The 16,510-nt window shown below is 41.8% G+C and overlaps 1 protein-coding gene across 2 annotated transcripts in view; it reads right to left on the bottom strand.

Annotated features, from left to right (window-relative positions):
• Window positions 1-15,872, bottom strand: part of gpc5c (glypican 5c) — an 83,117-nt gene extending 67,245 nt beyond the window's left edge. For both annotated transcript variants that reach the window (XM_028428340.1, XM_028428341.1), the window contains exons 1-2: window positions 15,432-15,872; window positions 8,398-8,559 (exon numbers count right to left, since the gene is read on the bottom strand). In XM_028428340.1, coding sequence (XP_028284141.1) covers window positions 8,398-8,559; window positions 15,432-15,609 — 340 coding nt within the window. In that variant the 5' untranslated portion in view covers window positions 15,610-15,872. The remainder of the gene's footprint in view (window positions 1-8,397; window positions 8,560-15,431) is intronic.
• Window positions 15,873-16,510: the final 638 nt, after the last annotated feature.

The raw sequence follows: 16,510 nt of genomic DNA, 5'->3' as shown, positions 1-16,510 counted from the left end.
TGAGGCTATTTTGCATGAAGCAATTATGTTTAATTTGCAAGGAAGTCCGAAAACACTGAAATTCAAAACACATAATTGTCAAGCTAACTGTATAGGAACAAATGAACAGGCCTGTTTTGTCTGCGAGGCCCCCATGGGGCTAATCTGTCATGTTCTCTGTTTGGAATAAACAAGGTATTAAATGGATGGAAATGCAGCAGTGGCAATGAAGAGGAGGCCTTTGTCCTGCAGTGGCTTTAGACTGAGCACGTATTTATGACTCTGGACTGGGATATTATACCATATCTTTCCACCAACGCTATGCCAAGGTCGTTCTCTGAGATCACTGGGTTTAAATCATAAGAAGCTATTTCACTTTACATTCTGCATGGCAACCCAGTGTTTAACTGGCACATTTAAAGTGTCACCATGGTGAAACCGCCACAATCACTGAGTCAAAATAAGCACAGTGGCAGCCCTATGGTTTAGCTATAGTGTTCCTTGCCTTAGCTGTTCAGCGGTACCGGATTTCTGAAAAATATGTGTGGTCTCCAGAACTCACGCACAGATATTTTACACCAGTGTGTCGATCATACTTAATGATTGTTCAGTATTTCTGACTGACAATGAAGATAATATGGCAGAAAAAATACATGCCAGACAAGCAGCTACACATCAACAAAGCGCTTTACTGAAGTATTTCTAAAATTCCATATTCTTAGTCATGATTCTCCAGAATGGCTTTGGGTGATTAGAACAATGTTGCAGAAGTTAGGGCTGGATAAAGTGCAAAAAGTGTTACACAACGCACTGCAAGAAGATATTTACTTGTTGGTTTTATACCTAGATGTCTCAACAGCTAGTTGTGAAGCCTTATTCTGGGTTTCTATATCAAAATACATGCAAAAGGCACTAGACAATAGATTTATCCTTGATAAAGAAGTGCAAACATGGGAGCATATCTGTACCATGCATGTCTATTTTCACATACATGCATGTGACCCTATATAGATGTGGGTGTGCGAGCATGTGCTTGGAGATGCGGTAATATTGTGATAATGAGATAGGAGACACTGTTCTCATACCATAGAGCTGTGGGCCATTCCTATCTTGGCAATCAGTCCTGACCGAACCTGACCAACCATCTTCTCAGGCAAAGCATTTTAATCCCAGCACAGGCTTGGGTTTCAAACAGGTCACCACACAGATATGTGACATAGTGACACGTGTGCAGATTACATATCCTTGTTTTAATTAGCAGAAATACTGTAAATAGGGCCATCGTCTCCTACGCAGCACTGATCAGCTTAGGTTACAGGGGAGAGCTGCAATGTCATACAATCTCTTTAATGGTAATAAACTATTAATAAGAATCTGTTGATTCATCATACTTATGTGGCGAAATCATACATCCAAAGTCTAAAGTGGGAGCATGAGTCATCTGTCAAACAACAGGCGCAGACACGCTGTTCACACAAATCTGACCTACAAGAACTTGGAAGTTGCACCCCTGCCAAAAACAATATAAATCGAAAAGCCCCTTATAAGATCATGTGCATATATCCTGTCTAACCCTAGTTGTAATTCACTTGTCTTGTCAGGCCAAATAAACCTAAGAGGAATGACAGGAGGAGTTAGGCACAGGTTGCACATTTCTCCATCACCATCCCAGCAATTAAAAATGCAGTGCTATATAAAAACATAAACAATTCCAGAGATTCCGGAGCTGTGGCATATGAGGCGCACTAGAGTGGCTAAATGGATGTGGAGACTGAATCGGGTGAGCATGGGGTGGGGGGTGGGGGTGATACATTGCCCTCTGCTGTGGCCAAAGCAGGGAAACATGATCGAAGGCAGGAAAAAGAGCAGATGAGAGAACGACAGGGACAGAGGAGACAAGAGCACAGGGGGCAGTGGGTGAGGGGCTGAGGGAATGAGCAATGAGAGGGAGGGTTGATCAAATGGCTTATACCATAAAGGGGAAATGTCTAGGGCCAGTCTGGGTGCACACTGTTGACAGGCTGATGGACAGCACCTCTGGTGCTAAGCATTAAGGGGGCCAGAGGTTTATAGTGACCCCCCGTTTCTCTTTTGTTTATTGGCATACAACACTGTGCAGCAGACAATATTAATGACATGATTATTTAAGTAGTGAGTGATCTAACAAAAAAGATGTTTTAGACATAAGTAAGTAGAGAAAAAGATTCAGAAAAATTCAACTAAGAACACATCGGCTCATACAACAAAACATTATTACAGACTGAATAGTTTAATGCACTGGCTGCATTTTCTTTAAAACCACTCTGACTTGTGCTGAAACAGAACTTAAGCCGGTCAGAGTATGAGACTGGTCTCCAGATTTTCATGATAAAGGAAACATTTAGACCAACAAAGGATTAACATGAAACAGACCCTTGAATGGACTCTGAGGTGTGGAATGAATTGAAGATGAAAGGGACTCTAATGAAGGATTTTCCACTTTTCTTAGCAGGTGTGGCCCCTGTTTTCATTTATCAGCTTTATTATAAATCAAGCATATCGAGGGTCACTCGACGCATTTTTTAAATTAGGGGCCAGATCACTCTTAAACTCTCATGCATATGCCATCAAAAACAAAACACACAACCTGGAATGTTGCGGACTGAAATAAATCAAAGGAAAATATTAAATAATCAAGATAAATGCCTAACATTATTGGTGAAGGACAAATTCCACCACATTATTTGAAACCAAAAGGATTAACAGTTTGCCAGTGATAGACTGCATTGTGGTTGATTTAAGTGCAGGTCCAAATAAAACCTCACTGTTCACTTTGGCCTGCAATACAGCAGATATAATTCATCATGGATCATGCAAACAGGACGTGGCTGGCCAGGGTCAGAACAGCACTTTTTAGTCCATCCATTTTTATCATTTATTGTACCTCCGCCCCTGCAATACAATGGATGACTGATTGTGGGATCGCTGAATAAAGCCTGCCGTAGGGACCCCTTTAATGGTATGCTAGGAGCCGCAGCGGCGAGGAGGAAGGAGAAGAAGCAGAACAGTGTCCATCACTGAGCGTAATGAGGAAAGTCAGATGACTAGAATGTGGGAGTGATGAAGTGAGCTGGTAGTGACACAGCCAACTCCAACCTACTTTGGGTAGCAGTAACAGTGTGAGTCATAATGCACAGACATGTGTATTAAAACGCATATATGAAACACAGGCCTGATCTCCCAAAGGGACTGGATGAAAACAGCGCTCCCTCACAGACATGCAAGTCTGGCCAATTTGCAAAGTGCAGCCTACACCTCACCATTACTCCACTATGATCTTATTGTGGTCAAATCCACCATAATTTATACTTTGACCTTTACGTTCATTAAACTGAAGGTAGATGTAGGACATAAAGTTTCTCTTTGTTGATCAGACATATTCTGATAAAGATTTTTTCACCTGACAGCTGCTTCCAAGGTCACTTGTGCGCACACATATCTTGCACGCATACACGCCTACATGCACATGGACACACACATTTTAGGGCTTTTGGGATCAGTCAGTGGAGAACGGGTGCAGCAGAGTCAGACAGGACACAGCAAAAAAAAAAAAAAAAAAAAAAAAAAAACAGCCAGGTTGGACCAATCAGCAGCAGTATTGAGAACAAATCCCATCAGCCAGACAGACAGATTGTGTTCCAGAAAGGCCAAATTCTCTTGGACAGAGAACAAGCCCTGGGAGATATGACTTTGTCTGATTACCAAGAAACTTCCTGGACATCAAGCTTATTGTGCTCATATAACAGTGAAACAGATGAAGCTTAGTCTACAAGTGTTTGTTGAAAATAGCTGAAAAGCAGTGTCACAAAATCATTTTGTAAAAGAAGACATGCTGTTGGTGAGAAAATCTTAATTGATAGTAGTTTGTCAGTAGAACCTGGCACTAGGCTAAACTACACAGACCATGTATTTGTTTAAGCATTGGATATAATAATAGAACCATGGATATGAAGATGGGATTTTGTTTGTGGTTTATTTCAGCAGCCAGGTTATCTTCAAGACATGAGGGTCTCCTGCAGCACACATGCCAGCCAGCAAGCAGGATGATGGCATGTCGCCCATGTGGACCAAGCATGCTGGGGTTAAGCAACCAGTGATGAAAAGCATGGAGCACAGACAAGAGGAAAGAAGGAGATTTGTCGGTGAATACCTGTTGACACAATAATCTTTAAAGGCCGACCACAATACACACACACCTGATAGATTCAAACACACCTGTGCACACTTTCACTGAAGCTTTGCTTTGACCACAAGCCCTCCTTCATCTATTTTTTTTCTCACTTTGCAGGCCCAACTCCCGACTCCACTGCATTCTCACACGTCTACACAGAGGTGAGAGGAGAAGATGAAAAGCAGAGGTAATTAGTGAAGCTTTGAGTGTGATTTTATGACTTTATGTGGCTTTGAGCTTCTCCCTCTGCTCCTTTGTTCTTTCCCTCTTTTCCCCAGTGAGCCCAAGTTCTCCAGATTCTAAGGGAAATGCATCCTGCCCTTATGTGTCATATCTACTCAGGAGACTAGAAAGGCGTAGTTACAGCACAAATATGCTGAGGATACACACACACAGGCACACATACACACACACACACGCTGGAATACGCAATGTATTTGCTCCACTATTAAGTCCATAAACACTTTATCCCTCCACCCTGTATGATTAAATGAGACGTGTAGGGATGGATTCCGGATATCCTCCCTAATTTGAGCATGAGCTCATGGTGCCGCACAATGTCATCCTGTGTCCAAGCATCAGCCTCTAGAGCAATAACTCTGTCGGTCAAAACATCTGCAGAGAAAAATACACGCAGACGTGAAGTGAGGGAACAAAAATGATGATGTGAGAAAGGACAGGGTAACAAGATCATAGGCAGAACGAGCGAGAGAACTTTCAGACAAATCCGGAGATTGCAATAAAGATAGGAGCTGTATCTGATAAAAAGGGAGGAATAGGACACAACAGCAAAGTGATCCATCATCTCTGTCACTTCCATGTACCATACAGACATACTGTAGATTGGTGTGCATATAAAGACATGTCTACACAAACGGTAACAACAAACACATATAAATCATCACTGCATAATAAATGTGAGAGATCCCAACACAAAGGACGTGTTGTGAGAGCCACCCAGGAAGATTCTGACAGTTAAAATGAAGAAAAGAATTTCATCAAACAATACGGTTTCAGGCTAGATATTTGTGTCTGTCTGCCAATAGTTAAAAGGGAAATAGAGAGACATGGAGCTGGGAGTGCAAAGAAAAACAGAAGTGGAAACAAAGTGCTAACCAACATTAGCTCTCTTATTCTGCATCTTCCATTAATAGCCGAGGCATCCACTTTAAGTATTTCTGTGTCTCAGGCTGCGGTTTTGCTCATTATGGGTTTTACATACAGTCATGCAAATGTCATCTACCAGGATGGGGGGGGGGGTCTGGAGAGTTCCTGGATGATGACATGAGTATCAGCTAATTATGTCACCTCAGTGAGGGAAGGGAGCCTTCTTGCCATGGCCTCTTTTTCAGTCTGTCACACACACACAAATCTCTCTCTCTCTCTCTCTCTCTCTCAAATGAACTCCTTGCCCCTTTTACTGAAGGGCACTTTAAGTCTTAAATGCTTTGCTCTATCATTGGTGATAGAGAGCTATTTAGGCCAGGAGAATACATTTCTCTGAAAAGTATTCGTCAACTCCTGTGAAGACAACTTGAGCCCCAAGTTGCTTGTGGCACCTGGTGAGGGTGGTAAATACTGTACATGCTCACATGTCTTTGAATGTCTACGAATGCACAGACACAAACAGTCATCAAGACGTACAAAATTTTCAGACACACATTACACACACAGACACATGGCCTTTAGCTGTAGGCCAGGTCCACCCCCTCATATCAGTGACACCAGTGATCAAAAGTGTCAGCATTTTCTTGACATCTGCCTCCCAGCAGTGTGACTATGTACCCGGATACTTACTCTCTTGCTCATCATTCCCACCTGTCGTTTGCATACACGCACACACTCACAAATTGAATTGCTTGTTCAACAACTTGCCAACAAGAGTTTGCTGCATACTGAAAGTCAAGTGTGAAGGCTTCCTAGAAATGACTAAAATCCAACATCTATAAACAATTTAACTAACAAACACATTTTCTCTGCCAATCCACCTGTTCCAAAATTCTTACAGCCAATCACAGAGGTCACGGAGAGGTTTCCAACAAGCCAGATCATGCCAGGACTGATGAGGTTAGAACAGGCTGATGGGCCAAAGCCCTTGATGGCATCTCTAAGCTGGCCCAGCTTAGACTGGACTCTGGTTGACACCTACCCACCATCAGGTCATAGTGCTCATTACCAATCTACAGTGACATGGATTGGGGAGAATCTGTTCAATAATAGCTCAACCTGTTACTAGATACTGAAACAGTATCAGAAGCATGTGTGTGCAGTTCCTAACATAAATGTGGTTTGTGTTTTTACGGGGTCACGGTCTTGACATGGCTACTCCCACATATGACAAAGCACAGTAGGACCTTTAAGGCTGTCAAAATAAAGGCAGGCCAACAGAAACACATACAGGCAGACACACTCCTCACTCCTTTGCAATGGGCATGTTCTCTTGGCTAACCTTACTAATCAGCAGGAGTCATTTGAGTTTGCACAACTAAAGCTAGAGAATGAAGCACACACACAGAGCTTGTCATGAGATTTACAATGTGACTTGAATGACAAATGGAAACTTGTACAAAAAATAGTGGCCACATCATGAAATAATTATCAAATAAACAGTTGTTAAGCCTGCAGACATCTGGCTCTGTGGTGAAGACCTAATACAACTGGATAGATTCTTCACAATGATACAAAGAAGTGGGAGAAGAAAGCTGCACACAAACACTATTCTACCATCCAGTGTGTGAATAACAGCACCGACACTATCAGCCAAAATCATATTCTCATTACTTCATGTGGTATATGAGCCACTTGCTACTTCACATTCCACTCCAGGCACTCAGACAGCACAGAGACTGTCCTTAGAAGGCCTTGAAAATTGAGGGCTAGTGACATCATTATTTTCAGCACCATCATAGTCCAGTTTCTATTGTTATTCCATTGTTATTTTCCATCTGGGCCTTTTCTGGGCAAGTGGAACACCTGATCTTCTTTCTCCAGACAGGCTCAGACATGAGGTAAGAAGGGAAGGATCTTAATGATGATCAGAAGGACAAACAACAGAAACGCTGTTCGAACCAAGTTACTGCCTCACAAGTAGTTAGTGAAAAGTATGAAGTAATGTTCATGAGGGGATTTCATATGTCGATTCTATTGAGGTCCACTAATGAATTCTGTCGAGACAACATTTACTAGTTAAACATGACAGTAGCAATTTTTATAAAAGCCTGAGTCTAAATCAATTCTCCATGACTGTTCAAGCGTCATTCTTTATTTCACCATTTGACCAGCATCAAAGCAAGTCCATTGTCCTATAAAACTAACTGCATGGTACTGAAATTCTTGTAACACTACAAAACATCCAAAGCATGTCTGTAACCCTGTGGGATTGCGTTAGAGGTTTTCAGTAGGAAAAACTTGGTCAGTTTCGGAAATTTTTAAATTTTAATGGCTGCAATTAGACGAAGAGGGAGGACAGGCTTGGGCAACTGCTTGATTCAGCGGGGTGTAGCATGAAACCATTCGACAAGCAAGACTTCAGAGATATGATGACCAGGGTATCCAAGATGCAACAACAAAAAAACAACAACAATTAAACACCAAAGAAACAAACAAAAATAATTGCTATGCACAGATCATGTTACCTTATAAAACTACTGCAATTTCTGTAAGGGTTCCAGTAATTGTTTTGCTGTCCTGAGAGCAGGATCGGATAATAACAAAGCAGACCATCTTCCACAAAACACTAGAGGCTAGAAGGAAAAGGCCTCTATGTCTTCCTTTCCCATCTAACCTCAGCGATCCTTCTCCACAACCCTGCTGCTGCCAAACCCACGGAAGAAAGGAGGGCGGGGGGCTGCATGCCCATTGCACTTGCCTGCATGCCAGCTACCATGATCCAGGGGAAATGAGTTGCATTTTTTTCCCCATCAAATAATTACAAATAAATATTCCTCTCTGCAAGCAAGAAAATAAACACAGAGATATTTGTTTTTTTATTGCTGAATTTAGATCCAAGTAGAGTTCATAAGTTCAGGTATAGGTCTGGGAAAATCCAGTTTTCTTGTTGCATATTTTGCAGTGTCTAGCCCTCCCTGACAGCAGTGAGGTATATGATGCAGGAAGCTGAATGACGACTGATAATTCCATTGAATTGCTTATTGCTTATATCTCATTAATATCAATAACCCCACTCTCAGTCCAGTACAAGAACTTACCCTGGAAGGCGTCTAAGTGGCCGGAGATGAGGTGCTCCAGCTCATAGCTGTAGGAGTGAATGTTATGAATGGTTTCCCGTTTGACAGCAGACTGGTAGCTGTCCTCCATCTTGCGGGTGCAGCAGGACGGACCTTGGTGCTTACAAAGCAACAGATCCACATCTAGGAAAGTACAGAAATTGACATGTTTATTTGTTTTTTCTTCTTTAAGGTCAATGGTAACACAAACATAATATGTGTCACGGTGAAAATGAGGATCTTGTATACAGTTAGTTTTTTGTACGACTTAATCCCACCTTGTTCTGACATCAGGCTAACATACTGTAGGTAAAAATATGTCTTCACAGAGTGTAAGGGGGTTCTTTTTATAGATAGCTTTTGCAGCTGATGCCAGACAGCACAGCTCTTAGAGGATAAGGAAATGCTGTATCAAGCCTCACTTACCAACTGATTGGTTTGTGTGTTGGATCAATATTATACTATAAAGAAACTGCTGTTTCACTTTGTCAAAGTCTTGAGGTGACTACCATGGCTTTAGCAACCTGTCATTTCCAAATGACATGAAAAAAAATAATATTGGACGACCTTTTCATACAACTGTATATGATTATATGTATACTGTATGTGATTGATGTATACAACGGTGCAAGCATGTGTGAGTATATGTATAGTGTCCTGAGAATGCACATAGATAGACAAGCCATAACTCCACTGGGAGCCAGAAGAGGCACCATGGGAGGGTGAGAAAGTAGACCAAGAAATCATCCATGTTTCCTGCTATAAATACTACCTCTGCTATGTATATATATTTGCCTTTATTATTATATATAATTTAATACAATTGCACATGTTGTCAAGGCATAAATTTGTACATGAATATGACCGGTATGGCCCATGAAAACATTCAATTCTTTCCACTGGATTTTTGCAATGCAAATATGCAAAGGTTTACACACAGACCTGTGTTTGTGATTTGTCAGGGATCACTATAACAACATGACGCTGGTTAGCTGTAATAACACATGAAGACACTGACCTAACACACAGTTACATCAGCTGAAACTTTGGCCTGCCCTATCAGTGTCACCTGCTTCTCACCACTGCTATACATATAAATAAATACTCTTGTGACATCACTGAGACGGGTCATGATTAGCATGGGCTATTACAATTGCCCTTTCCCTCACATTTATATGCAAAAGTACACATGCATGAGGTAATTTCCATAATTCACAAGTCTGATATGATAACTCGTTTCATTGGGGGAAGGGCTGGATGAGGGGGGGGTATCTGGAGGCAGGTGTTGTAACCAGAGCCTAAAGCATGGCCTTAGGACAGACCGCAAGACCAGTGCCTCGCTGTCCAAATCCCTCCATGAAACACAATAGGGTTGCATTCTGAATCCCTCTTTCCCTTTCTGCTCCCTCTCTCCCATTTGCCTGGCATATCCTTGTGAGGCCTGGGTGTCTCTTAATTACCCAGCGAGGCTCCATTTGTTCCCATCCCAGAGCCAGATGAGTGAAGTCATAACTGGCTGTCCTGCCCCTTCCAGCTCATTATCTCCACCTCAGCAGCAGCCCAGTCTTTTTATATTAACACTGCTTCCCTGTCGACAATGTTGCCGCAAGACCGCGTCTGTCTGCATGGTCTGCTAGCTCCAAACAGACAACCTAAATAAATACTGATAATAGGCCTTTGATTAAAGGCCATGCTCTTTCCTAATCCCACCTTCTATACGTTTTTACATTTTAACCAACTGCCAGAAAAGTTATGGTTTGACCATTTGTGTTGTCTGTCCTCTCTCTCTCTCCTCTTCAGCCCCTGACCCTGTTCTCTTTCCTGGCTGGCTCCTTCTCTCTTTTGTGTTTGTGTGTTATCTGTGATATGAAAGTAATATCCAGGGACTCACAGTGGAATCCAGCCTGGCCTCTCCGTCCCTTGCGAGTAGCTGCATGGAGTAAGTGATACTCAGAAAGACTTTGGCTGTTAAAGCCACCACGGCAGTCAGGACAGGCTGACTGTGTCCCAAATATACCAAGCCACTTTCTGCAACCAATTGAAGCCAACAAACAGCAAACAAAGTGTTGAATTTGTCCATATCTTACATGTTACAACAATGTAAAAAAATGTTAGGTACGGAATGTATCCGCACAGATTCTCACACTCCCCCATTTAAAATCTAGTAAGCATATCTGGCAACAGTAAGAGCTCTAAACATCTGGACACTACAAAACTCATGATCTTTCAAATTGCTTGGGGACAACAAATTTTACTCAAATGCTTGATTGGATGGATGTGTAAGGTTCAACTGAATGGTTGTTGTGTTGCGTCTGGGATTGTTGATGATTGATGATTTCTTTTACACTGACATAAAACCTGGCTTGATGACGCACAGAAAAGCTGGACTTGTGTGCATTATGTTAAAGCTGGATGATCGCACCCAGGACACAGTAAGAAACCAAACAAATGTTCTAAGAGAACATAAATTTACAATTGCAATCGGGACATACTGAGCATGTGCAGAATGTGTGTTGACATATAATGTTATATGACCCGCTTGTGTTGAAAATGTTTAAAATATCATTTATACATGCAATCTAACTATTTATTTAGATGATTCGATACACCCACCAATGGGCCAAGAATACTCCACTCTGTGTATTTAGCACCCAGCGTACATGCTGCTCATTCTGCCTGGCTAAACCTTAACACACTCCAGACTGGATGTCAACTTTGAATTGTAATTCCCTTAATTGTCCTCAGGTGACAAATACCTCCGGAGTAATTTGCCGTATTAAAGCTCCGGCTCAGGGGTCTTGACTTGTTAGTCACAATCCCTTCAGCAACACCTCAGTGCCCTTCAGTGCACAAGTCACAACTTCAGAGCAGAGTAAAACTACCACTGTATAATTGCCCTCCTAACTGACATGCCATTCACAAAAGGATGTAATTACAGTAGCAGAGCTAAATAGAGTAAACTGTTGAGACGATAGTTACCACCTTTTTTTAAACATATGACTCTGACACGCACAAAATGATTTATACACAGCTCACACCTCCTCAAAATGGCATGGAAATGTTGTTTTGATTCGCTATGCACTGATGAGCTGCGGTTTCGTGACGCTGCTGTTTTGATTTTTTTTTTTACAGAGAACAAGACTAACTTTATGGGAAAGTAGGCAATTAATGCAAGGAAGCTTGTTCCCTTTGAAATTCTAGGATCAACTGAACATACAGGATATTTACTCTATACAGATCTGATGTGCTTTGAAAAGACCACGTTCAGTAAAAAAAAAACACATCTCAAAGGGCTCTTTGCCACATACCTGCACTTTTTTGGACTACCTTGAAACTCAGCCTGAATGTTTAGCTTTCCCAGACCCCAAGCTGGAACCGCCTACTCTGGTTGGCACAGAGTCCAAAGCCACACCAGAGGGCAGAGAGCACGAAGAGAGATGCAAGGCCAGTGGGCAAATAAATGCAAACCTGATGCAGCATTATATCAGAGGGGCAGTCAGCCACAGACTGGCAGAGTAATTATGTTACCATTTAATATGATTTGTTTCACAAATAAGTTCACCTCTGATGTACTATTCCTAGAACATAAGAATGTTTCTGACATGATGATATTGGAGAGATGGACAATAGCCTAACCTTGTAAAATCACATCTTCCTATACCAGAGTAGCAAGCCAGAACAGTAAGGAAGCACACAATCAATTGAAACATAAGACCGGCTTAGGCTCAAATCCAATACAAGTTGTTGTATGTGGATGCCGACTCAGACACAGTAATCAGCTTGAGACTGGGAAACACTGGGTGGACCGATGAAAGAGTATCTGAAGATACTGTCCTCTATCATCAGTGTCTGGTTTACTGATGGCTTGTTGATGTTTAAGGCCAGAAAATAAGAAAATACAGCTGAAGTGTGTGTGGAGTAGGTGTGCTCCATGTGTGCCGTCTCAGTGAGCGAAGCACAGTTTAATAATAATAATAAAAAAAGAGCCAAAATAACTGCAGGCAATCAAAGAGTATGTGAGTTTTGAGAGCTTGCCAAGGCCTTTGACGCTGTAACTAGTTAAGGATGTGGTGACATGTGATAACACACTGTGTTCTCATTCCCTTGCTATTAACACATGACCCTGCATGCGTTGTATTGAAGATACAACACTTTCTCTTACACTCTTAAATAGCTGTTAATGACTCAGTAAATCAGAGAGTGGCAGTAGTAGTTTAAAAAAAGCACAGTTTGTGCTGAGCTGTAAAATATACTGATCATATCTCAGGACATTATCCAGGAACCCAACTGTATGCAGCTGAACAGCACTCTAGTTGTCTGCTTTCCAAATAGCTTTTATCAGCACACTGATAATCACAGTATGGAGCATTTGGCTGTGCACCACTGTACAAAAGTGGCTATAAATCACAGGTTTAGCAAATTCAGTGATCAGTCACTGATCACCAAAGTACCCTTAAAGATGGACCTGGCCTGGAGATAAAAAGATATTCTTAATATATTGCGGAAAGGGGTAAAATAATTAACATCTGGAGAGCAGATCGGTTTGTAATAAATGTTGTTATAGGATATGTCTTACACTGTATTTCTGAAGTGGGTGACATGTTGCTTTGTACGAATTCCTGATCGGATTTTCCTTTAAAAAATACAAAAATATGATGACATCTCTCACTTGGAGGCTTTCATCAGGCTAGTTCAGAATGGTAGGGGTGCCTTTGAAGACCTCAAGAAGCCTTATTTTGCTTTATTATATACAGTGACACACAAAAAGCTTAAAATACGTAGGTGTCACGATCACTGTTAATGGTTAACTTTGAGCACAAAAATCAAAATATATGTGCTGTGAAAGTGCCGTTCTTTTCAAACCGGATCATCCATTTGGCAGGTCCGTGGGCCGCCACACTTCTGCCACTTAGTGAGAAATCAGTTTGCCGCACATGAAACGCAGCACTGTATCCTAAAACAAATATGAGGCTGTGAAAAGAGCTCAAGTCTTGCCACTTCAAATTTCAAGCAATGCTTTTGTTGGCGGTTGATCTAAGAACTGGAGCTGAGGAGTATAATTGTACACACACACACCAAAATCTCCAACTCCAACAAGCACTTTCATTGGTCAGCACTTTGAAGACTGCTTCTGACCCAAAACACCCACTCCAGGAGAAATAAAAAACAGCAGCATAAGCTTTAGGCCCTGAATCTACTGGTGAAGCTAGCAGTTTTATCAACAGCCCTTTTTTCTGAAAATAGCAAAACTATTAGAAATGATCAGAACATTTTCTTCATTCTTCTTCTGTTCTTCTGGTAAAATGCTCATCAAAAGCTGTATCTGTCAAATAAGACACAGATGCGGCTCCTGCAGCTTGTGACACCGGCCTTGTTCCAGACTGCTGACACGCTCCAAGACCAATGTCCTTCCGATGTCTTTAAGACCTAACCACTGCTTGCACTGGAAATGATATTCTCTGTTGCTAGTAGTGACACCCTGCTAAACAAACATATCAAGTGGTTTGGATGCACCTCTAGGTATGTTTCCCTCTCAGCTATCTATTGCTCTTCTCCCAGTTTCAGCATGCAGACACAAACTGGGTGATACTTAAGCTGCCACCAACCTGCATGCGACTTTGCCGCAGCAAGAATTCATACAGATAGAGTTGTACACCAACCTTTGAGCTCCCCGGGGTACATTTCAAATTGTTTGAAATTGTTTAAAAATCTCTATTTGTATATGGCACTGTCATCTTCTATCACTCCAGAACTTTAACTTTTTAACCTTGTGTCATAGGTCAAAACAGTGTTATCAGTATCTCTGAAGCTAACTGACTTACAAAGCAAAGCTAAGGCTACAGATATAGCCAGATATTCCAGTCATGACATCATGGGAGTCGAGATGATCTAGTGAAACCTTAAACTGAAATGTCATTACAAAAGTCATATTAAAATCTGGATGAGCCAGGCTAGTTTTGGAAACAAGCGGTGTAGACAGACAAAAGTTTAAAATGAGCTCTGTGGATTCCATAAAAGTAACTTTGGACTGGGGGAAAAAAGGGAATAAAATGTGATGAAATGGGGATGGATTGTTCATTTCAAATATATATGGCCCTATGTAAATGAAACATGACATAATCACTGCAGTGAACGGTGACAAAGTATACTGCAGAATCACTTTTAAGCAAAATTAGGCATAGTTGAACTGACGCCTGAACCCACTCAAAATACGCTTTGCCTCCAAAACAGATTTGGAACCAATGTTTATCCCCATGAAATAACTTTTCCTCAGAGTGCAGGAGGAAAGCACATACCACAAAACCTTCAATGCAGTCAGATACTTTCAAGCAGTGCTCTGAGAGGACTCACATGACTTGAGAATCGTGTCAGCAGAGGTGCTGAAGACTCTATAGGCCTGCGTGCAGGTCATAAACTGTGGCTCAAACTCATGTGCAAGGTAGGCTTAAGGGAGAGCTGCCACTGCGTGCATACAAGAGCTGCAGCGTGTGGTGGTGGCGGCTGACTTGCACGTCAACCTGGAGATTGCAGCCTGTTTATTGACAGAGATTAAACCACATGAGACCATCTGCATCACACTAGCTTAAAATCTCTGTCTCAGCAGCTTTTTCAATGTGCCTGCCAAAAGACATTTGCTAAATAATTGTTTAATCTCTCTCAACATCTAGCATATGATAAACAGCTGGGTGGCATGTGAAGCTGCAAATTGTGGAGAAAACCCAGGAAGCTCTGTTTAACCTCACAGAGATCAGACGGGACAGATGCAGGGTGTTATATGAAAATATTAGTATATAATAGTCAATCACATCCTTTAGAAGCTTTATGACATGATCAATATGATCAGAGAGACAAAAGCTCCACTTGAGTAAACTCACTTTTACGCACTAAAAATTCATCACAAGCTACTCAAAAAAGTGTTAATAAAACTGGCTGATCAGTTACAGTTTGAATGTGATGCAGACTACTAGATCCATGCGCGCTTCAGCCAAAGTGCCAAACCCACTCGCCACGCTCACCTGTTCCAGGTGTCTCCGGTACGCGGTGCAGGGGGCCGACCTGCCGCAGCTGGAAAGCGGTCCTCACTTCATGACAGCTGTACGCGTCCACGTCGATCACACTTATCGCAAATAGGACCGATAACAAAATCCAAACGGATCCGCAAGAGTTCACGCGTGGGCATACTCCTCGGGACATTGCCGCATCTCACACCAGGTATCCTCGTGGATAGCCTACTGTAACCTGACTGTAAACTGTGAGACAATGCTGAAGATATAGACTGCGCCGAATTAAGTATCATGAAGCGACTCTTAGTTTAAACATCTGACAAACCTTTCCGTCTGATTTTCACATTATTGTGTTGGGATGAGTGTGAGCGCCTCACAGTACACACAGGCTATAGGGTCTTCTCTTTAGACTGAGGAAGAGCGCTGTGGGCTAAACCCGGTCTGTCCCGCGCTCAACACTTTGCAGTGGTCGACTGCCTGCATGCTTGTTTCCAAAGCCTGGCGCACACTCCCCTCCCTTTCTGTTTACTTCAGTGCTCTGACTCAAACTCACTACAATTACCCCTATAAGGATTTGTAGAAGCAGTTTTCTTATAAGGATAAAAATGTTTTACTAAACTTAACAATGTCTGATGATGTTATAATTATTTTTTATATGCCCACACCCCTTTTTAAAAATGCATTTTTCCGTTATTTTGTTCCCATTGTGTCAACTGTGGTACAAAAAAGAAACATTACATCTTCTGAGAACACACAGAGTAGCCTAACAGTAGCCAGTGTAGCCTCTGTGCACTGACAGATCTCTGCAAATTTAACACACACGAGTATTTAAGAAGGCAATGACTAAGTAATCACACCAAATCTAAGTAATAGTTTGGTGGTGCTGATTGCTGGGTTCCAATCTACCTGTTGTGGAGTGCTGTATGCATTTTATGTGCAATGCTGCCATCTACTGGTTAAAACGTTTAAGCTGATGTGTTTGGTTGCTGGTCTCAGATTGATTGAACATCGATTGAATATTGATATCATTTAGGCTAGATTAGCAATTACTCCAAACCGCGATCATTTAGTGTTTGGATTTGCTATTTTGT

This window comes from Parambassis ranga, chromosome 17 (assembly GCF_900634625.1).
Source record: "Parambassis ranga chromosome 17, fParRan2.1, whole genome shotgun sequence".
In the NCBI taxonomy this organism is placed as follows: domain Eukaryota; kingdom Metazoa; phylum Chordata; class Actinopteri; family Ambassidae; genus Parambassis; species Parambassis ranga.
This window is presented reverse-complemented; position numbering and strand designations above follow the sequence as displayed.